This window comes from Lonchura striata, chromosome 17 (assembly GCF_046129695.1).
Source record: "Lonchura striata isolate bLonStr1 chromosome 17, bLonStr1.mat, whole genome shotgun sequence".
In the NCBI taxonomy this organism is placed as follows: domain Eukaryota; kingdom Metazoa; phylum Chordata; class Aves; order Passeriformes; family Estrildidae; genus Lonchura; species Lonchura striata.
This window is the reverse complement of record NC_134619.1, coordinates 7,202,492-7,225,105: the sequence shown is the minus strand read 5'-3', so window position 1 is coordinate 7,225,105 and position 22,614 is coordinate 7,202,492. Positions and strand designations below refer to the sequence as shown.

At 55.3% G+C, this 22,614-nt stretch overlaps 1 protein-coding gene across 2 annotated transcripts; it reads right to left on the bottom strand.

Annotated features, from left to right (window-relative positions):
* Nucleotides 1-4,886: 4,886 nt before the first annotated feature.
* On the bottom strand, nucleotides 4,887-20,995 carry GMEB2 (glucocorticoid modulatory element binding protein 2). Of its 2 annotated transcripts, XM_077787003.1 has the most exons (10): nucleotides 20,921-20,995; nucleotides 18,288-18,456; nucleotides 13,489-13,586; nucleotides 12,635-12,765; nucleotides 11,126-11,229; nucleotides 9,714-9,871; nucleotides 8,447-8,518; nucleotides 7,519-7,656; nucleotides 6,885-7,007; nucleotides 4,887-6,704 (listed from the first exon to the last, which is right to left on the bottom strand). In XM_077787003.1, the coding sequence occupies exons 2-10, from the start codon at nucleotides 18,416-18,418 to the stop codon at nucleotides 6,058-6,060; spliced, it is 1,602 nt and encodes a 533-aa protein (XP_077643129.1). In that variant the 5' UTR covers nucleotides 18,419-18,456; nucleotides 20,921-20,995; the 3' UTR covers nucleotides 4,887-6,057. The 2 variants fall into 2 exon arrangements, with proteins under 2 accessions (XP_077643129.1, XP_021383103.1); XM_021527428.2 differs by lacking the exon at nucleotides 20,921-20,995 and having other exon boundaries at nucleotides 12,635-12,762; nucleotides 18,288-19,358.
* Nucleotides 20,996-22,614: the final 1,619 nt, after the last annotated feature.

Here is a 22,614-nt window from a genome sequence, read left to right as displayed (position 1 = left end):
CACCGGCGCTGACGGGAGCCCCAGCCGGCACCGGGACCGCCACCGGGACGGGGGACCCGGCACTGGACAAGACGGACAGGCAGCGGGGCGGGGGGCCGGGCACCAGGGGGAAGGGGCACCAAGGGGAGCGGGCAGCAGCATTCAGGGCAGCAGAAGCCGGTGCCGGTACCGGTAGCGGCACCGACGGGACAGAATCACCCGCATCGCGCAGCGAACGGGACGGGCGCTCCCGGGGGTACCAGCCGCACACCCCGGTCCCGTCCCAGCCCCGCATCCCCGCGCATCGGGGGCCGAGTCTCCCCGCGATCCTGTCCCCCCCAAGTGCAGCCGCTCCCGCGGCCGCTGCTCACCCGTCCTTCCTGCTCACCCGCAGGTCGGGATTCCCCGCGCTCAGATTCGGTCCAGAGTCGGGAGCGGTGGCACCGTAGTTTTAAGTGAATATTGAGCGGCAGTCCCGGTCCTTAGCCCAGCGCCCCCGGCAGCCTCCTTTTTAACGGGGCTCGGGGGCCGGGGGTGGGGTGCAGAGCGCTGTCCTCCTTTCTGTTCATCATGACTTTCGTTTTCCGTTCGGTTCCCTGCCTGGCGCGATGCACCCGCTGCAGAGCTCAGCCTCGAGCCAAAAAAACCCTCAAACCCCAAATCCACCCCCAGCAGCAGCCGAGTCTCATTTGCATCGTGTATTACTGTGGCAGCACCGACAGCCGGGGGTCAACACCCCGCACCCCAGTTTGTGGGCACGTGTTACCACACAAGCAGCATTAGCTGATGCTCAGAAGTGAGGGATCCTCAGCACCGGACTGTGGAGCTCCTTCTCAGCCCATTCGCGCTTCACCAAACCCATCCCACAACAGCTTAGCATCTCATCCCAGCCCTCCCCCTGTGCGGTTTGGTGATGGGGCAAATGTGCGGTAATACACACAAAACCAAAAAACCTTGCAACCCGATATGACCCCAAAACACACACCCCCAAGCAAAATCCCAGGAAGCTCCTCTAACAGCCCCAGCCCCAGGAAACCATAACAGCACCCCGCATCTCACCAGCCGGGACACAAGACTTAAGAAAGCCCTGACCTGTAAAGCAGGTGCCGTGCCAAACACTGAGGTCCAGCCCCAGCATTCCCACCTAATGGAATTGTCTTCATGCCAGAAGCCAGCTGCAAGCACTGGAAACAACCAGGGAAAACGAACACACCTCCAGCTACAAGAGGCTGTAAAAAAATCGCAGGCCCCAGAGGCAAAGTGTCCCTGCTGACAGGGACCTGTTCAATCCTTCCAGCAATTGATGGGCATGTCGGTGCCGCCTCAACACAAAGCCACCCTTAGCGACAAAAAAAGTTCTTCCTCAAAGCAAATGGGAGGAGGAAACACAAAGCCAGCCTGTGGGGCACGGCAGTGGAGCAGGAAGGAAGGAGGGGCAGAGACCAGTTTCTGGCACGTTTGTCAACACCGGTGGAAGGAGGAAGAGAAACGATGTTTTTGACCTTCCTGCTTTGTGCAGTTGCAGCCACTGGGTGCCTCAAAGGGAGCTGTCACCTTGCTCCCGTCCAGCAGCACCCTGCAGAGCCAAGGAAAGGGTTTTCCCACCAAGGAGAGGAGTGGGGCAGCCCAGGCCTGTGGGTGCTGAATGGACCCTACTGGAGCAGAGGGCACTGTATGGATCCCAGCAGAGTACTGTGTGGCTGTGGAAACCAGACATTCCTGGGCAGCAAAGCCACCAGGGCTGTGCAACAACACCCTGGTCACTGCTGGACCCGTGGCAGGATGGCCACCTGCACAGGGCCACCTGCCCAGCTCTGCTGCACTCTGTGCTCTGCCAGCGAGGAGCAGTGGGTGGCTCAGCCTCACAGCAGGATCTGACCCTATGGAGCCCCTGTGCTCAGTGTTCCCATCCAGGGGATGGGAAAGGGTTCCCCAGCTTTGTCCTTGCAGCTGCCATGGGAACTCTTACGGTTTGAGCAGCACCAATCCCATCCCTGCCTGGGAAGGAGTGACCAAGCAAAGCCCAGCCCCGGTATCGGAGTGGTCCATAGTGATGGAGTCCATCCCCATTTGCTACTGCCTGGGGCAGGAATACCCTCTCTGCAGCCCTGACTCTAAACCACAGCAAAGCTCTCTGTGACAGCACCAGACAACAGTGAAAAACAAACAAAATACCTGGCACTACTCCCCTGAGGTGCCCGAGCTAGGACGGGCAGTGCCCAGCTCACCCAAGCAGAACAGCCTTGGCACTGAGGCTTCACAGGTGGGATATCTGGCGGTTTCACTGATTTTACAGATGGGATATTTTCCCCGCAGCCCTAGAAGCAAACAGCTTTCACTGTGTTATATAAAGCTTCCGGCCCTGCTCATCACGCCACAAGGAGCAGCGGAGCAGCCCCGGGAGCCGCCGGCTCTGCCGTCCCTCCATCGCTGCGGAGGAGCGCAGGAAGCCACGGCTGGAGCAGGGAGGAGGCAAAGCAGCGTCACCACATCCACAGCATTAGGGCGGGGGAGAACCGAAACCCAGGATCTGCCGATTTTAGACAAACAAACACCGAGTCGAAAGCCCTGAGTTTCGGTTTCCATTCCTGAGGGGACACGGCCGACGGTCACAGAGCGGTTTCCCCAGGAAACCATCGCTGCTGCTCCCCGCCCCAGCGCCAGACACGGTGCCCTTTGTGCGCTGCACCCCCCCGCTTGTCCGAGGAAGTTGCTGGGAGCTGGGAGAGCCTTCCCGCGAGGATGCTGGAGCATCTCCTGTCCCGGTAACAGCCCTAACCTGCCCAGAGAGACGCAGAGAGTGAGGAATCAGGGATTTCTCACAGCCCCCCCTCCCTGGCACCCCACAGGCAGCTGCCAGGCAGGACCGTGGCAAATCTCTGCCCACGGTGCTGCCGGGAAGTGGGAGCCTCTGCTCTTTCCCAAAAACTGCACTCTGCTCCCGTGGATACCTGGAGGAGAAAATGCAAGGGGCTGAGTCTCCATCACCGCACAATCCAGGGGAAAGCAGGGACCTGGCATGAGTCATCCGCAGCTCTTACATAATTTTGTCTCTGGGTGCGGGTCCTCTACAGCCGGCTGCGAGCAGAGCGGCCCTGTGCTCCCCACGGGAGGAAAGGGGAGCAGATCTCAGCCTGAGCACCCAAGAGAGACCAAGGGGACCCCAGGAAGGCAGTGCCGGCAGCACCAGGCTGCCAGGATGGGTGCTGAGAAGCCCAGTCCTGCCCAGGGACCCCAGGCTCACAGAGCAGGTTGACCCGCCGGGATCCACAGCAGTGTCCCAGCTGTGGGATGCACGACACCCACGACACCCACGGCAGCCACAGTGGGAGGTGCAGCCCCCCGGGGGGGCTTGGGGGGCTCTCCCCTGCAGAGCCCCAGAGCTCAGCACCGTGGGGAGGGACAGCTGACCCACAGGTGGATGTGCTCTCCACAAGCCACGCTTTACCACCCCTGCCGAAACCAGGGCTGCGAGACCAGGATCTAGTGCCACACTCATACGGGACTTCCCCCCGGCCAGGGAATGTCGCCAGATCGCCCACGGCCGCATCCAGCCCAAGGCCACTCATCCAGACACTGACAATCTCTGCAGACAACTTCCCCTCTTTGCTTTTCCTTCTCAGCCCTCATCCTACCGCGAGCTGCTGACTCTGCAAGGCCCCGGCTGCCCTCGGCCGGGCGGGGAAGCACCGCGGCACACCCGGGAGCAGCACAGCCACCCCAGGAGAGGAGCACTTCACCGGGGCATCCCCGAACGTCCCAGGCGGTCTCTCGAGGGAGACGGGGCTGTCCCACCGGCACCTCCCCGACTGGCTGCCCCAAGAGCTGCTGCAAAGGGAGGGGAGGATTGCACCAGCCCAAATCTGCCTGCCGAGCTTTTATTGCTCTGGGAGCTGTTTACATCCCAAGGAAGCGCTGCTTTGCAGGGCAGAGTACACCTACGCTGGGAATGCTTTTCCGATGATGTGATCTATAGTCGCCAGGGCAGGTAAAGGTGCACGGAGCCAGAGAAGAGCTGCTGCCTCCTGCTTGCCCTGCTCTGCCCCGGTCCTTGCTGCACCACACCAACACAGAGCTGACACAAACCCCATCCCATCCCACACTCCACTGCCACCTCTCAGATACCTAGAAGGAGGCAGGAGGTCTCTCCAGCTGCCCCCTTTCCTCCCGATCATTCCCTCTCCCACAGTCCCTGGATAACCCAGATGAATTTGGCCAAAGCAGAGAGGGCTGGAGTAGTATGCTCAGCCCACAGCTCTCCAGGGCTGGGCAAAGGCACCACAGCTTTTCAGCTGTGCCACTGCTGAGGAAAGGTGTCCCTGTGTTGCAGGACATTCACTCACCATTGCAGCACAGGAAGGGGGGAATTCGGGCTGGAAACCCACCTCAGGTGTGGCTCAGCACTGCTGCTCACGTTAGAGAGGCAAAAGGCAGCTCAGGGTGATCACAACCCTTTATATGTCCTCAGTCTGACATGCTACTGCTGTCCCAAGTACAGAGATAGGACGGCGATATCTTAGCAGCAGCCAGCTGGGAGGGAAAAACCTCTGATAAGGCAGGACTCCTCCTCATCAGCTGTGGCCTCAGCTGAGTCTCGGCCAAAACGAAACAAAATCTAATGCTTCAGAGGAATAGATCACTTTTCTTCCTGATTACGTGTCAAAACTCTCCTAACCACAGGTTGGGGACCAGTGGTTATCAGCACTGGGTGCAGCCACGTCCCAGCCGTGCCATGGACAACCAGACTTTGGAGTCACATTTCAGGCTCCTTGCACACCCACGGCCAGAGGGAACACAAAGGACACATACATTTATATTTAATAAAGTGTGTTCCTGTCCTGCCTTTACCCCATTTCACAATCCAAGCTGTTATACCTGGACATAGAAAACACAATACACCAGCAACATTCTTTCAAAAAAATATTTATTACTCAATAAAGTGACCTGTCGTTGCTGCTGTTGTCAGATCAAGTTTGGAGAAACCCCAACACTCCAAGCACCCGACTCCTTCCAGCCAGAGACACTGTGAGACACACAGGCCCTGGCATGGGACCTGGTGAGAGTCACAGCAAGTGGGGTGGCTGAAGGAGAACTGGGGGGTTGACCACCCCGTTACAGAACAGCTGCTTGAACCCAGCAGGGAGGGGATGGCAGAGCCCGGCTCCCATGGGGTGCTGGGGACTGGGGACAGCAGGGTCTGCCCTCGTGAGGAAGTGTGAGCTCCTTGGAGCACGGCCGTGGGGCTCAGCTCTGCGCGCTCTGCAGCACGGCTCTGCCATGCAGAACGAGCTTCCCAACCAGGGCTTTGCTTAAAAATCGCCATTGGCTTAAAAAAATCCCAATAATGGATTTTTTTTTTTTTTGAGAAAACTAGAAAAAGACCCTAAATCCTCAGAAGTCACAGCTCTTCTCAGTCCTCTGGGTTCCTGTCTTCCTGCTTCTTCCCCAGCAGACCTGGGCAACCACCATGCCCACTGTCACAACAGCTCCCACTTGTTCCTGCCACCCAAAGCCAGTGTCACGCACAAAACCCAACCTCCAAGGGGCTGTGCCCATGCTGCCAGAGCCCTTCCTGGTGTCAACGATTGTACACATCCACAGAATTCCTGCTCTTGGCATCCCTCTCCGCTCCTGCAGCCCGTAGGGATGGGGAGCAGCCAGCTCCCTGCACATCAGACCCCTCGGCAGCTTCCTTTTGCTACCACCTTCTCCCTGCTCCTGCCCACTCCTCCAATGGACACTGCTCCAGCTGTGCCAGCCAACAAGGCTGGGCTGATGATCCAGAGCAGGAAAACTACTCCAAGACAACAGGGGAGGAAGGCTTTATAAAAAAATAAGCTCTTTTTTTCTTCCCTCCTCCAAACAAAGCAGAGCATTTCTGCCTTTCCCTTCTCCAGGCATCCTTGCTCCCCCCTCCTTCCCTCTGACCTGAACCTCCTTGCTCCCAACACGAGCTGCTCTGAGTCTTGTTAGCCCGTGCCCCTCATGACACCACTCCTCGCCCCACAGTGCAGCCAGAGAAGAGGCAGTTCCCCCCAGAGTGGCACGGCCAGCGTCCCTCCAGGCAAGTCCCCCCTCTCACTTCTGCTCCGCCTCATCAGCCACTGCGGTCACCTCGATGGCGGCGGCCGCGTGCTCGTCCCCGGCAGCCTCGGTGGCACCGGACGGGACAGTCACGACCGTGCTCCCACTGGGAGCTATTTGTGTCACATTCTGGATGGTCGTTCCAAGTCCTGGAAGCGTCAGGAGCTGGAAGGGGCTCACCACCTTCACCACCGTGCTGCCGTCCTGGACCGCAGCCGTGCTCAGCACCGTCAGGTTGGAAGCGTCCGGGTGGATCTCCACCGTGCCGGGGAAGGTGGAGCCGGCAGAGGCCAGCACCGTGTACCCCCCCAGCAGAGGGGAGGCCGGGGAGCTGGCAGCGGGGGGCTGGGCCGGGCTCTTCCCCAGCACCGAAGGAGGGAGGGCCGAGACCACTTTGCCAAGAGGGAGATTGGCAATCTGGGACACTGGCACGCCGGGGGTGACAGTGAGCTGTGCTGGCTGGGACAGGACTTGGGAGGTGATGGCAGCTGGTCCAGAGGTGGCCCTGGTCAGCCTGGGGCGTTTCAGAGGCGTGGGAACAGAGACGGGCGTGAGGGTCATCAGGACGTTGTTGAGATGCTGCGATTTGTGCTTCAGCTCCTTCGCTCGCTTGCGGTGCTCGTCACACTGCTGCTCCAGAGCTGGAGAGAGAAGAGGTTTGACTCAGCCTGGATCCTGGACAAGCTTCCCAGAGGTCTGTGGCAAGGCCTGGTGTGGCTGGTTTAAAACCACTGGCTTCAACACAACCCCCACTTTCTCAGCCCAAAAGAGAAGGCGCTGGCAGCGATGCCCGGTGCCACACTGCTGGGTCCAGGGCATACCTGCCAAATCCCGCGTGTACTGCTCCCTCGAGCGATCCATCTGGCACTTGTGGCTGGCCAGGACCTTCTTGACCAGATCCAGCATCCCAAAGTTCTGGACTACGTTGTTGAGTAAAACAGCATCTTAAAAACAAGACACAGAATCTTTGAGGAAGCAAAACTCCCTGTGTAAACTATTTGTGGCTTGGCAAAAGCCACACAACAAACATGTCCAGCTGAGCCAAAATCTGTGGGAGGTTAATGCAAGGGGCTGGGGAAGAGGAGAAGGCAGAAGCCATGAGAAAGGGCAAGAGGTCACTGGTCGTGTAAACAGTCCTCTCTTGCCTAGCAGGGGTGATAAGCAATCTGCTGGCACAGTAGCTGCTTGTTGCATCGTTATTCCAATTGCCTAAATTCCACCTCAATTCCCAAGCCAAGCATTTGTCCAGACCCAATGCCAGAGAGAGGAAGCCCCAGGCATGGGGAATTGGAAAACTGAGGTCACCTAAATTATCCTCAAGCCCAACCTCACCAATCAGCCAGAAATTAGATTTTTTCATGATGAGCTATGTGTGCCATACAGATATCCCTAAGGATAAAAAAATCCACAAGCCCCTCTCCCAAGATAACTGACCACCCGTGTCCAGGTCCTTACCCCCAAGCTGCAGCGGGGGATCCTGTGCTCGCTGCTGCAAGCCCTTCATAATCTCCACCAGCTCCTGGTGGAACTCATGGATCACTTCTTCCAAGAGACCACTGTCCTTCAGACCTTGCCAAAAAGCAAAGGTGTCATCTGGAGAAAGAGGAAGCAAGGGAGAACTTCAAAATCCTCAGCAGGGTTTAATGGTAATCTGCTATGGGTTCCCTGTGGATACCCCTGTAGGGGTGCAGTCCTGCTGGGCTGGGAGAGACCCCTGAGGTCACAGGGCTGGGGCAAAGCCCACCCAGAGCATGGACACAAATGAGGATACGCTCTTCCCACCCTTGTCCCACACCAACAGGACACTTTGCTACAGCCAGTATCACAGAATCACAGAATAATGAGGTTGGAAGAGACCTCTAAGATCATCAAGTCCAACCTATGCCCTAACACCTCAACTAGACTATAGCACCAAGTGTCATGTCCAGTCTTTTTTTAAACACATCCAGAGATGATGATTCTACCACCTCCCTGGGAAGACAATTCCAGTACTTTATTATTCTTTAGGTGAAGTATTTTTTCCTAATATCCAACCTATACCTTCCCTGACATAGCTTGAGACTGTGTCCTCTTGCTACCCCAGTAGCACCAAGGAGAATGATTTAATGACCTCTCTGAGAAGAATTTTTTTCCCTGGAGCCACATTTGGCCTGGGCTTTGATGTGTTGGTGCTTGGAAACCACTTCATTGCAAGGCTGTGCAGCCAGCCCACACACCGGTGGGATGTAACACAGCGCTATTCCATCAGCAGAGAAGGAATAATCCCAGTGGAAGCTCTTGCAAGATTGCTCTGGTAAGAGGGTCCTTCCTCTCCTTACCCTGCTGCTTCCCTCTCTCCCCACATCTCCTGCACACAGGAGCCCTGCAGGATCCCAAGCCATACCTCCAATGCTGGTGCTCCAATCGCTGGCATCCTCGCATGTTTCTATGGTTATTGTAGCCGGGGATCCGTTCACTGCAACCAATAGCAAAAAAGAAGGGAAAAAAATTCCCAGGTCCTCATTTTAACCTGTATTTTCACAGGCTGTTTCCAAAGGAAGCACTCCCTTGCTGCATTTCTGTGAGTTCTCCTTTATATTGCAGAGGATCACATCTGTTTGAATGCAGATCTCAATGCTGAACAGAGACACCCAAGTGGCTGCTGTGGCAGCTGTACTTCTTTTCCTACATTAAAGTGCAATCCCCAGGGATTGCTCCTGCAACCTTTGCAGCACAAGAACACATGCCTGAGAGCAGCATTTCCCTCCTGTTCCCCCCTGAAAATACACCAGCACCGCTCAGGGCAAAAGTCAAACAGATTGAGACTCTGATTGTTTTGGCAGCCCTTTTTATCCAGCCACCATTTGTCTGGAGGATTTCTAAAGCCTTCAAGGGAAGAGCAGCCCCCCACTGCACAGGAATGCAGGGGGGATCCCTCTTTCCCTCCAGCTCTGCCAAATCTCAGCAGTTTTGTTACCATAGAGCCGGGGAACAGGCGTCATTCACGCCGTGCGCAGGAGCAGGATGGATGGGAATCTGGCCAGAGCCCCACAGAGCTGTGCAGAGCCTTTGGAACGCTCAGTTGCAGCCATTAAATCCAGTCCCTCTGCTGCTTTACTCCACAGCTTTCAGGGCTCTGGTTATTTCAGCACAGCCCAGCAGCTAGCAAACATCTCCCATTGGTGAGCTCATGTTTAACACGGGTTCTTGGAGTGGGCTGGGCTGTGCATCAGCTTCCTCACCACTATACCAGCATGTGGTGGATGGGTGCTCTGCAGAACCAGCCAAGGGGCTTATCCTGTCCCAGAGACACCACCAGGAGCTTGGGGTGTGAGGCCAGGGCTGTTCTTAATGCTCAGGAGCAAAAGGAGTTAAATACAGAATTATTTGGAAATTAGAACGCTTTCTGATGAAACAGTTGCCTGTAATTATAGGTCAAATTCATAAAATCAGAGAATGGTTTGGGTTGGATGAGACCTCAAAGTTCATCTCATTCCAACCCCCTGCCATGGGCAGGGACATGTTCCACTAGACCAGATTGCTCCAAGTGCTGTCCAGCCTGGCCTTGGACACTTCCAGGGATGGGGCAGCCTCAGGGACCTTGGTTATGTGGCACTGGTGAGCTTTGATGTGTCAAGGCCCTGCTGAGGGTGAGGAATGGCTGCACATACCATCAGCAGAGGCAGGAGTCAGAGGGATGTACTCTGTTGATGTCTGGCTGGTCAGGGACACCCTGGCTCCTGTCAGGTCAATTTTGGTGCTCCGGCAGGTGTTGGAACAGACCTTTGTGTGCTGATAAAAATCCAGCTCTCCTGAGTCCATAATCTTCCTGAAAGACAGGGAGCAAGCACAAGGACAGGCACATCAGCAACAGCTAAGAGCTCCAAGATTGCTCCTGGCAGCCTTCACCCGAAACTTCTGAGTCCCAAAACACCAGGAGAGCAGGCAGATCCAACAGGAGCCCTTACTGGGACTGATTTAACTCATTTCTTGAAGAAGGAAGGGGAAGAGAGAGCTCCTATCTGGTGCCACCAGCACATCCCATCCAAAGCTACAGCTTCCAAACAAAGGATCAGCAGAAGTCTAGTTCAGGGAGCTTCTTTCTTGCCTTTTTGACTCTATAGCTCGAAAGGAGATAGGACATAACCATATTTATAAACTAAAATCAGGTTTCTCATCTCATTCAAAGGGAGTGGCAAAACTGGAACATGGGATCTTCCAAACCAAGAACATTATCTCCAAAACATCCCCAAGTCTTGCTGGCCAACAACCACCTAAGCTTCCTGAGATTTGCTCCCATGGGCTGCTGGGTTTGCCCTCAGACATTCCCCTGAAACTTTTTTCTCCCTCTCAAAGCCCTGCCTTGACGAAGCCTAAACCTATTATGCAAAATTTATGTGGAGCAAAAGCTGCTTAAAAGGAATACAGGAGATGCCTGCATTGAAGCAGAATAATACAGGGAAAGGCAATGTCACACTGTGAAAAGAGCACAAAACCACTGACAATTCCTGGGGAAAGAGGTGATTCTTTTTTATCCTGCCCAAAGGCAGAGAAAGACTTTAATTAAATCACAGTCTCAGGCTGGTGTTCAGAAGGACCATAGAGGAATTGAATTACTGTAGTTAATACTAGAGAAGAGAAATGTTTGCAATAAAGAAGCTATTTTTTTTCTTTTTTGCCAAGGACTTATTTAGAAGCGATGTCAAGCAGGAGTGCTGCAACCAGAGCATTGGTGATGACCAGACTGATTTCATTTGGTGAGTCATGCTGAGAATCCACAGACACCATGGCCCAACCACCAACAGCCATTAAAATTTCCAATGTCCCTACACCAGCTGGAAACTCAGTGTGGTTCAAGCCCTGAAAGGGCCAGAGAAGTATTTCTTGCCCCAGATTATTCTCTAGGCACAAGGACAGAACAAAGCCATTGGACTGACCACATTTGGGACCCGGCTGTCATTAAGACAAATGTTTATAGTGGTTCATTTTCTCCCTCAGCAGCAAAACTGCCATTGCAAAGGTTCTGTTCCACCCCACAATCCCCCAGAAAGAAGTGTCCAGAGACACAAAGGAAGGCACTAACCGGAGCATGATCCCGTTCATCCGGATCGCCCGCTTCCAATCTTTCAAGGTCGACTTGCCTGCCAGGTGGACAAATTCCTTGGGGCTGATTAGGTGATCATGAAACTGCAAAAGGCAGGGGTGCAACATCAATGCCATGAGCCATAAACAAGCCAAGGGTGCCCTGTGAGCAGGGTTCAGCTGTAGTCTGTGCCATTTCCCAGTGCCCAGCAGCGGCTGCAGCCCCCACGTGTACTGAACACCCCCAAAACACAAGGCTGCCAGGCACTCCCCACCCCACAGAACACTGCCCAAGTTAGAAAGATTAAAGCCAAACACTGCTGTCACCAATGGTTAGTTAACAGCTGCTCCAAGCCAAGGCTTCAGGGGTGTGTGAGTTTGCCCAGCTCAGGCAGGACAGCTGGGAAAACACCCATAGCTTGTGCAAAGTCTCATTAACAGCAGGGAGCTGCTCACACTCCCACTAACAACAGACTCAGTGAAAGCTGGGCTGCACTGCTAACATTTGGGTCCAGGGGCATGTTATGCTCCATGGGGGAGAGAGAAAAAGCCCACTTGGTCTTTGACCTCCTGTTCCCAAGCCCAACCATTGGTATCAGGGAACCTCTGGCCTTTCTGGCCGTGCACACCCACTGCTACTGCAAACCAGCTTCAGGGAGCTGCACACACTGTGCCAACTTTTCCCTTTCTTTTATTGCCCTACACACCCAGACATGCCTGAACCTATCAGCAACCTGAAGGATCATAGAATTATAGAATCACTAAGGGTGGATCTTGGAGAAGTCCTCCAAGACCCTCTAGCCCAACCATGACCCAGGCAGTTCTCTTTAAGAGCTGCATTACAGCCCATCTCAAAGGATTTCCCAAGTCCAGGCCTCCTCTTTTCCATGACTGTGTTGACCAACATAGAGCAACTCACTGTTACTGCATGAGAAACTGCATCTCTGAACAAGGACAAGGGCTTCAGTGCAGAGAGGACAGATTTTAAGAGGCAGCAGCATCTCTCCTCTGCCTCATGGATAGAGAAGACCACCTCTGCTGGGAAGGGCAAGGACTATCCTTTGGGAGCCCAAGGAGACTCTCCCTCAGCAGAGTATTGTTTAGGCTGTGTACAAATGCAAGCAATGACTCACTCGTGGCATGTTTCTGAATTCATGTAAATTTTAACCATGGGTTACCCAGGGCACAGCAGCAACTCTTCAGTAGGTCCTCAATCAATACATTTGTCAAATTATTAACTTTACAACTGAGCAGATACCGCAGGTACCCAAATTTCTAAAATTTTCAATAACACATTAAATTAAGCACCATCTCTCCAGCCAGAATGACACAATTTAGTCAGGACAAATATCAGGTACCCAGCACCAGGAAAATGTCATCCTTTCCTACCATGACATGGTTCTGATGCAAAGCAGCTGATCAATGCTTATCATAACCAGGCCAAGCCAGGTGACCTCACAATATGGGCAAGGGGAAAGCACAAGTCCAGTGCTGGGCTCTCTGCTCTCACCTGCACACACTTCACATTGATTCCAGGGCACACAAACTTCCTCCAGATGAGGTTGGCTTTGCTGTCCCCGCAGGTGATGGGGTAGACAATCTCTGCCTCCAAACTGTCCTCATCTTCAGCCATCTTCACTTCTCACAGGGATCAGAGGAAGAGACAGATCAAAGAGAAACATGAGCCACAGCTTCTGATTCACATGCCTGAGCCACCCATGCAATGATAGTTTTGAAACTCAGAAATATAAAATGATATATAAAATGATGCATGGTGGGGTGTGCTGGGGTTTGTGGCCACCACTCACACTTTGCTATAAGAGTATCCAAACACCCGAATTTCTCAGGCAAAACAGCCCAGGCAGATTTATGCCAATCCAGCTGCAGCTGAGCACAGGGAATACGAGAAGTCATCCATTCTTCATAAAAGAGAATGAAGTTATCTGGGTGGAGTCACCCTTGGTTTTAAAGTATAACTGGTTTTAAGTCAACACTAGCCCAGTCTTTGCTCCCTAAACTCACTTTTACTGCAACCAAAGCCAGCAAGTTGCTGCAAGACTGACATCCCCGTGGCAAGCTGGAATGGCAGGAGCCAGGGGTGGCCGGACACAAGGACTCATCCCAGACCAGGAGAGGGCAGCAGCAGCCCAGCCAGCCGCTGCCAGCTCCCTGCTGGTCACCGAGCCCCGTGGATGCTGGGAGAGCATCCCTGGTACCCTCGGGAGAGAGCCCCAGGGCCCACAAGAGAACACCCCGGAGCCCCAGCAGCTCTGCACAACAGTGCTTGGACTGTCCCATCTGACACCAGCACAGGGCTGTGCCACACTGGGGTGGCAGAAGAGGCTATGGAAAGAGCTGACCTACCTAGAACTGCTTCCTTCAGGTCTGTGGAGGCTGTGAAGGCAGCAGCAGCTGCAGCAGCTGCATTTTCAGTCTCCAGAGTGTCTTCGTTGATGTCACCACTGGGGAGAGAGGCAGAGGCATTCTTAAGCCATGTGGCTGTGCCACCCCCACACCCGATGCCCTGTGGAGACATTGCCTCAGAAGTCCCTCAGATCACATTTTCCCACAAGAGCTAAGAGTCAGCTCTGGGTTTGGGAGGCTCAGCTCCATTTTTTCATGTGGAGATGAAGAACTCCACAGCAGGCAAGCCCCTGTCAGCAGCTTGGCCAGCCCTCTCTTGCCTCTCCTTTAATCCCAGCCCTGTGGATCTGCCTCCAGCTCAGCCCGTGCTGGAGAGCTGGCATGGAGAGATGCTGTCAGCACAGCCCCTTGCTCAGAAGTCACTGCCAACCTTTGGAAGCTTTGCCTGAGATTTCCCCAGGAAAAACATGTGGGAAATACGCTGCTGCTGTCTGGGCAATGGACTGGCTGAATCCCCTGGTAATGCAGGATGCTCGAGGGAGCAGGACCTCAAGGAGCCACAGAGACACTATAAAGGAACTGGACAAACCCCAAGAGAAGATCTGTGAGCAGAGATAACATAACATGAGTAACAGACACTTGCAATACAATCTCTGAGCCTCTTAAAACTTGATATATCCATGACATTCATTAATAGCTGGCTATCCAGCTGCTTCCATTGTCCCCAAGCTGACATCTCCATCTTCTCTGGGTGCTTTGCCCATGGAGTCATACAGTGGGTCCTGCACAGCACCCACTCCCTCACTGCTCTTCCAGCTCTGCTACAGCAATACAGGGCCCCAAGCCCCTCCAAGGAGCTTCCCACACTCAGAGGGAACAGGCACTTCTGGCTGGGATGGGACATGCTCCTCACCCCCTCAGCTTTGGAGGTGAGGCCCCAAAGGGAGGGAGCCCACATTGGTGCCCCTATGGATCCACCTGTACATCACAGCCAATGCCCAGCAGGAACCACTCCTAATGGGTTTTCATACAAACACAGAATGGTTTGGGCTGAAAGGGATCTTAAAACTCATCTTGTTCCAACCCCCTCCCATGGGCAGGGACACCTTCCAGTATCCCAGGTTGCTCCAAACCCTGTCCAACCTGGCCTTGAACAATTCCAGGGATGAGGCAGCCACAGCTTTTCTGGACAGCCTGTGCTAGGGTCTCACCAACCTCACAGGGAACAATTTCTTCCTAATACCTAATCTAAGTATGCCCTCCTTTTAAGATGTATGTTTGGTGGTACCGAAGCCAACTAATTGCTGCAGAAAGCTTGACCCACAGGGGCAGGGGGAGACACACAACTAGCTTTTCACATACTCTGGCATATAAACTCCATAGGAAGACTCCACAGAGAAAATAAACCTGAGAACTCCCTCAGTTTGGTACCATGGATGAATTAAAAGACAGTCCTAGTGACTCACTGGCAACCACTTTTCTCACCCGTGATGCCACAGGGACAAAGAAATTCAAGAGCAACTGGTTTTTCCATTCTGGGCTCCCAACACAGCTCCAGGGTGGAACTGCAGCTTCAAAGCATCCCTCCCCTCAGCAGCTGCAGGGCAGGTACCTGTGGGGAGCAGCACAGACATAGGAATGTGGGCGGCAGCTCAGCCTCACCAGGTGAGCAGCTCACAGATGCTGCTCCAGAGAGGGGAGACAGCTCCTGCTGAGACAGAAGATGGACACAACTCTGCAGCTCACAGCAACCACCAGCCCAGAGCCCTGGTGGAGCATGGGGAGGGTAACATGAAAGGACTCAAAGAGGTAAACTCTGAGCTAAGGCATTTGCACACAGGTGATTATTACACGAGTGACAGTCTGACAGAAGAACAGAAGAATTCTAACCTGGGTTTTTTCATCAGTTTGCTGCTGGGTTCTTGCATTTCTCCAGGTGAAAGGCCAGCAGTGGCACTTCAGCAGGGTGCCAGAGGAAGCACCCCCTTCTGGCATGCAGAGCCCAGACCCCACAGCCCTGACCTGCCTCCAGATCAAGAACCTCCACCAACTTACCCAGAAAAAAGCCCTTCAGCAGAAAAATCAGCACCTTTCAGAGCTCTCTCCAGAACTCCACCACATTTACACCACTCCGAAAAATGACCAAAAGGCGCAAGTGGATGGGGAGGAATAACCCAGCCCACGCCTTTAACCTCCAGAGGAAAACAAACAAACCAACTCCCAGCTTGCATGAAAAATTCAGGCAACTGAAGTCTGCATCTGCCATGGACACGTGGAGGAGAGAAAACCACAAAAAAAGGCTAGTGTCTCCATGCTGTTTCTCCCATCCCAGGGAAACAGACCGAGGCAGATGCAAGGGAAAACACAACCACCTTTCAAGGCCCAGCAGTGCAGCCCCCCAGCTGGCCCTGCCTTTGCCAGTTGCCATGACGAAGGCAGGGGAGGATGGTTCTCATCTTCCTCCCCAGGAGGATCCATAAACCAGATGGGAGGAATAGAAGAAAGCATGTGCAGATAACTCAGCGGGCTGACGTCTCCTTTCTTTTCTGCCCCTGCCTTGCCTGGAAACTTGAGAGAGAAAAAACTCCCCCAGAATCCTGTGCTGATCAGAAATACAAGCACTTTATCAGAGCATCAAGCACAGATCCTCTCCTCTCAGAGATCAAAGAGAAAAGCTTCTTGCTCATTATTTTTTCCCATTTCCCTCAGCCTTTTCCTTAAGAACACATGAACTAATTAAGCTCTTAACAATTGGTTGTACAGAGGGTTTTTTTAATAGCAAAACCATACCCAGATGAGCACCAGAAAAAGGCACCAACCCCCAAGCTGAGTTTGGTTTAAGTGTCACACCAGGCAAACAGAAAGCTCCCCATGTGAGTTGTGACTGAGCCAACACCAAGGGATCCCAGCCCATGCCTGCAGCTGCTCTCCTGACACCAGCTGAAGGAAATCAGAGGGAAAGGGAGAAAGAGCTAGCACCACCATGACACTGACCCAGGAGGAGCAGAGCCTGTGGGGGGCAACTGTCCAAGGCCACAGAGAGACCATGGGTGGCTTGTGCTGCCACCCACCACCAGCCCTCACTGCTCAGTGAGGGGAGTCAGGCAGGTTTTACTCTGTGACACCAAAATTCACATCCTTTCCATTAACCCACCACTATCCCCAAGAATGGGGGAGCAAAGAGCCTGTCCAGGAGCTCTTCTCCAGAGATATGCATGGAAAACTCTCAGGGAATCTCTACATACAGGCCAAGACATCTCTGCTCACAGCTGTGACTAAATGAAAGCATTCCTCTCTGTGCACTGTGGAGCTGTCCTGCTCCTGACCACCCAGGGGACACTGGGAGGGAGAGAAAAGGTTTCCAAAGAAAAACAGGAAAGGAACTTAAGAGTGAAAGGAAACCAACTGATTGAGCCAGCCTCTGGCATGATCCATTTTCCCAGACAACACCACAATGCTGCACATGGGTCTGTAGAGGCTTAAAGCCACATGACAAACAGGAACCATTCTGCATCCAAGAGCAGCCACATCCCAAGTGTCACATCTGGCTGCTTCTCCTCTGAGGGAGACAAGGGAGTCTCCATGGGACAGAAAACAAGAATAGAGACCTCGTTCCTTGCCATCACCGTTCTTCTGGGAATTGAAAAGGTTTTGGAAACACTCACAGAACCAGGGTGTGGAGGAAGAGCAGGGCAGATCCTGCCTATCCGAGCACCAACAGCCCTCATCTCTACCTGTCCCTGCCCATTCTTTACCAAAAATTCATCTATTAATGGGCTTTATCTCAGTTGAAGCAGCACAAGGGGAACGCCCCCGGACTGAGCTGTCACCTTCTGCCCTGCCCAAAGCTCCCGGGCACTGACACAAAAGCACGTTTGAGAAAAGAAGACAAACCCCCTGTGAAGAGCAATAAACAGCCATTCAACACCCACTTATTTCAGACAAGCCTGCCTGGATGCAGCTCCAGGTGTGAACTTGGATTTTCTGCCCACTGAAAGAAAACACACAAACGTGTGCCCCACCCAAAAAAACCACAGAGAAATAAAGCAGAGTCCATTGCTATGTGGGCCTCAAGGTACCAGCCAGGCTCTTAGGCCATGGCCAACCTGCCACTGAACAGACCAGACCTAACCAAACAGCAGCCCTGAATATAAAATGCCAATAAAAAAGGCAGAAATTGGGCAAAACAGCAACACTTGAACAATCAGACCTTCACTCTGTGGTTTTTTTTTTTTTTTTTTTTTTTTTTTTGAGCAGTGCCTCTCCATTCAGGGCAACACCGTTTCAAGGACACCTCTCCCACTCCTGTTGCTGGCAGTGGAGGTTCCTGCAGAGCTCAGCCAAACACCAGTCAACCCCAAACTTCCTCAATCTTCAGGGAAGGGGAGCTCAGCTGCACAACCCTCAACCTGGTGAGGACAAACTTGTCTCTTGGAGTTCAGAGCTTAGCACAGCCATCATGAAATATAGCAGGAGAACACTGATTTAGCTACTGGTGTCCTGTTCCAACTGGATTTGTATCCACTCCAACATGCAAATCCACGCAGAAAAAGGAATTTGGGGTTGGTCTTTCCCCCCCACCTCAAAAGAGGGAACGAGTGGAGCCTGTTCTGCACAGAGCTGCAGAGCCCTGGTGTGGGAAGCCCTAGCAAGGAATTGGACACTCCATGGCCACCGCTGAAGTCCCCGCAGTGAGCAGGGATGCAGGAGGAAGCAGTGGGGGATAAATCCCAACCTACAACCATGTGTGGGAGGGTTTCCAGCACATCCCTTCAGCACGCCCCAGCCCCAGCTCTTACCCGTGCTGGGACAGGTTGGTGGTGACCAGCACTGTCTTCACCTCCTCCATGCCACCGCCGTCCATCGCGCCGTCCGGCGTGGTCACCACCACCACCTCCTCCATGTGCACGCTGACGTCCGGCGTGGCCATCGTGGCCGGAGCAGGAGAGCCACCAGCTCAGTCACCAGCTGCTTGTGGGGGAAAAGCCCAGAGTCAGGAGGTGAACTCGGTCATGGAAGGATCCTGGGTGTGGTGGGAGCAAGGAGAGAAGGGACTGCAGGGACCCCACGCTCCTAAGGAGGAAGGCATGAGCAAATCCCCAAGTGCTCCATCCCAGGAGGAAGGATGAGGAGAAGCTCAACCCAACACATGCTCTGCAGGCTGGGTGAGAATGATGGGCCTGGGTGGGACTGGGGTGAAGGAGGTAAAGGGCAGAGTGTGAAAGAGGTCCAAAAAAGAATGTTCCTGGCATCCATCTATGAAGCTATTCAGTTTGAAGGTGCATTTCCAAATGTATTTCAAACTATCTCACGATTTCACACTGTTGGAGGAGCTTGTCACTGTCTCCTCCACAGTAAAACAGGGATTCTTCCCTCCTCCAAAGTCACACTGACAAAAAAAAAATCAAATTAAAAAAAGCACATCAAGCCTGTAGAAACAGTGACATCTGGAAACTATTTCAAAGTGTGCATTTCAAATAAATCAGCAATAGATGTAAGACAGCACTCCCTCCCCAGCTCTCTTGGAGCCCCTTTAGGAACTGAAAGAGACTCTCAGGTCTCCTCAGAGCCTTCTTTCCTCCAGCTGTTTCAGCCTGTCTCTAGTGCAGAAGTGCTCTAGCCCTCAGAGCATCTCCATGACCTCCTCTGGAATCACTCCAGCAGCTCCACATCCCTCTGATGCTGGGAGCCCCAGAGCTGGATGCAGCACTGCAGGTGGGGGTCTCACCTGAGGAGAGTAGAGGGGGAGAATCCCCTCCCTTGCCCTGCTGCCCAGGTAAGGAGAAGCTGGTGCCTATTAAGCATCTCCTACAGCACTGGTGTAGCCCTCACAGAGACAGGTAAGGGAACAGCTCATCCAGGTTTGGCTGTTCCAGGCTCAGACCCCCATGGAGAACTCCAAGCAGCGGCACAGAGCACAGCAGAGATGCCACCTGGCTCCCACCACTTCCCCAGGCCACGGCCAGAGCAGAGCACTGATCCAGCATGTCCAGTGTGACTTCACAACCAAGTTCATGCCCTGCAGAAACACCTGCCCAACCCACAGGGACACCACAAGGTGCTCCTTACCTCCACAGAGCCCATAGTCTATCCAAGGTGGAATAGCCCCTCTGTGCCAGCCCAGCACAAAGCCACCAGCAGAAGGACTTCAGTTTTCACAGCAGCACAGATGCTCAGCTGCCTCCAGCTCACCCATTCCAATTTTGGTTGTCACTCTATCCTTAATTTTGGGGTAAAACCCCTCCCACTTAGTGATTAGCATCACTCAAAACACCCCTGAGCTGGGACTCAGTTTCAGGATGCCCCAGACATCCTGCCCAGCATCACGGGACTGAACTCCACGTGTGTTGGTCAGATGCCTCTGGGAGGAACCAGCACTGACTGGAGAAAAAGTGGGCTGAAAACATAAGTAATCAAAAAAGTGGCTAAAAACACACCAGCAGTGGGGCTGTGGAGGGGGACAACGAGCACCCCAGCTCTACCAGGACTCAGGGTGTTCATGCCTGTCCCTCCTGGTGCACCTTGCAGGGTGCTGAGAGCGTGTCAAGGGCTCAGCGAGGGGAGTCAGGCAGAAAAGATTTGGGGTGAAGCGAGGAAAAAAATATAAAAGGAAAAAAAGCATAGCACAGCTGGGAGAGCAGAGAGATTTTTGGGTGCAGCATCAAGAGGGCAGAGACCAGACTACACTGTGGGCAGCCAGCAAGGCTGAGCGCAGAGAGGGGGATGCAGTGTGGATGCAGAGAGGTACTGAGAGAGAGGGGATGCATGGGGCCGTGGCTTCAGGGGGTTAAACAGAGGCGCACAGGGTGGGGGAGTCATGGGGTGCCAGAGGGTGCTCAGGGGTACGTGGAGGGAGAAGATGGAGAGAGCAGCACAGCCAGCACGGGTGGGGGGCTGCAGCTGCACGGGGGTGTGGGGACACAAGCTGGGGGTGCAGCGCTGGGGGGCTGCCCGGAAGAGAGCGGCGGGGGAGCCGCAGGGCGATGGAGAGCGGGCTCAAGGAGGGGGGAAGAAGCCGGAGTGCGGCTCGGGGGGGACACAGAGAGGGGGTGCCGGGGGGGCTGCGGCTGCAGGGCTGGGGGCGGAGGGCGCTGCACGTGGAGGCGGCCCGGGGAGGCTCTCCCGGTGCCGCCCCGGGTGCCGCCGCGGTGTCCCCCCCACCCTCACAGCCCGGTTCCCGTTGCGGGCGGCGCGCACGGGAGGGGGTGCGGGGAGGGGGAGAGGGGCGCGTGGGCGCGCTCCCGCCGGCAGGGAGAGGGAGGAGGAGGAGGAGGAGGAGGAAGAGGAGGAGGAGGAGGCGGGGGGGCCGCGGGGCGGGCGGGCGGCCGGGCGCTGCCGCCGCCGCCGCCGTAACGTCCTGACGCTCCGCAGGGACCCGGGCGGCGCGTGCGGCGGAGGCCCCGCGGCGGGCGAGGCCGCGCCCGGCGCTTACCTCGGGCCGGGGTGCCGCGGGCCCCGCTCGGGCTGCGGCGGCGGGCGCTGGGGGCCGGGCGGCGGTGGGCGCGGGCAGGGCGGCAGCGGGGCCGGGGGGAGCGGGGCTCCGCCGCGCGGCTCTGGGGCCCCGCGCAGGCGCACGGCCCGCGCCGGCTACCGAGACTTATTTGGCGCGGGCGCCGCGGCCCGCGCTCCCCGTGAAATAGGGACCGGGCGGGCGCTCTGCGCCTGCGCCGCCGCCGGGCGGGGGTGGGAGGGGGCGCGGTGCGCGCCGCCCGGGGGTCCCCGCGCGCGGGGTCCTGCGGGGGAATCCCCCCTTGTGTCCCCCCGCTTGTGTCCCCCCCTTGTGTCTCCCCCCTTGTGTCCCCCCCTTGTGTCTCCCCCCTTGTGTCCCCCCCTTGTGTCCCCCCCCTTGTGTCCCCTCCTTGTGTCCCCTCCTTGTGTCCCCCCTTGTGTCCCCCCCTTGTGTCCCCCTCTTGTATCCCCCCCTTGTGTCCCCCCCTTGTGTCCCCCCCTTGTGTCCCCCCCTTGTGTCCCCCCCCTTGTGTCCCCCCCCTTGTGTCCCCCCCTTGTGTCCCCCCCTTGTGTCCCCTCCTTGTGTCCCCTCCTTGTGTCCCCCCCCTTGTATCCCCCCCTTGTGTCCCCCCCCTTGTGTCCCCTCCTTGTGTCCCCCTCCTTGTTTCCCCCCCCTTGTGTCCCCCCGTTTTGTCCCCCCCTTGTGTCCCCCTCTTGTGTCCCCTCCTTGTGTCCCCCCCTTGTGTCCCCCCCGTGTCCCCCCGCTGTGTCCCACTCTGTCCCCCTGTGTCCCCTTTTGTCGCTTTGTGCCCCCCATGTCGCCCGTCTGTCCCCAACCCGTGCCCTTCGTGTCCTCCTCCTGGTTCCCGCTACCCCCCCCCCCCCCACCCCGGCCCCTGTGTGTGTGCCCTGTGCCCCCCACATCCCCCATGTCTCCTGTCTGCCCTTGTACCGTGTCCCCTGCGTGCCCCCGGTGTCCCCTGCATGTCCCCCCTGTCCCATGCATGCCCCCCCCATGTCCCTTGCATGTCCTTTTTTCAGGTGTGACCCCCGGGTCATTTCCATGTGTCCCCTCTGCCCTGCATGTCCCCTTCTCAGTCCTCTGTGCCCCCCAATGCCCTCTGTGTATCATTTTCACAGGCTCTGCATCCCCCTCATGTCCCCTGCATGTCCTCCCTGGGCTGTGTGTGTCCCCTGTGTGTGTCCTCCAAGCCCTGTGTCCCTCTGTGGCTCTCCAGGGTTTTGTGTAACCCTCAGCTGTTCATGGCTGAAACTTCTAGTGATGGGGCAGCCACAGCTTCCCTGGGCACCCTGTGCCAGGGCCTCACCCCCCTCACAGGAAGAATTTCCTTCCAATACCCCATCTGACCCTGCCCTCAGTCAGTGTGAAGCCGTTCCCCCTCGCTCTGTCACTGCAGGCCCTTGTCCAAAGTCTCTCCATCTCTCTTGGAGCCCCTTTAGGCACTGGAAGGGGCTTTAAGGTCTCGCCAGGGCCAGCATTTAACAATTCCCAGCGTTTAAAAAGTTTGATTCAGGGCCTGTTTCCCTCTTTGAGCCATCCCAAGGTGCTGCTGCTCCTCACCAGCACTAACTCTCGAGCTGTGACTCTGCTCTCCGTGTTTCCCCAGCCACCACAAGCTGTCACAAGTTTTGGTTAATTTCTGCTATTTTTGTGCC

Excerpts from the sequence above, each read along its gene's own strand:
- GMEB2 (XM_077787003.1), bottom strand. The coding sequence starts at position 18,418 with ATGGCCACGCCGGACGTCAGCGTGCACATGGAGGAGGTGGTGGTGGTG. Across the intron at positions 12,766-13,488 it reads CCTGAAGGAAGCAGTTCTAG|AAGTGAAGATGGCTGAAGAT; the intron begins GTAGGTCAGCTC and ends GATCCCTGTGAG. Across the intron at positions 7,657-8,446 it reads TTGGAGCACCAGCATTGGAG|ATGACACCTTTGCTTTTTGG; the intron begins GTATGGCTTGGG and ends CTCTTTCTCCAG.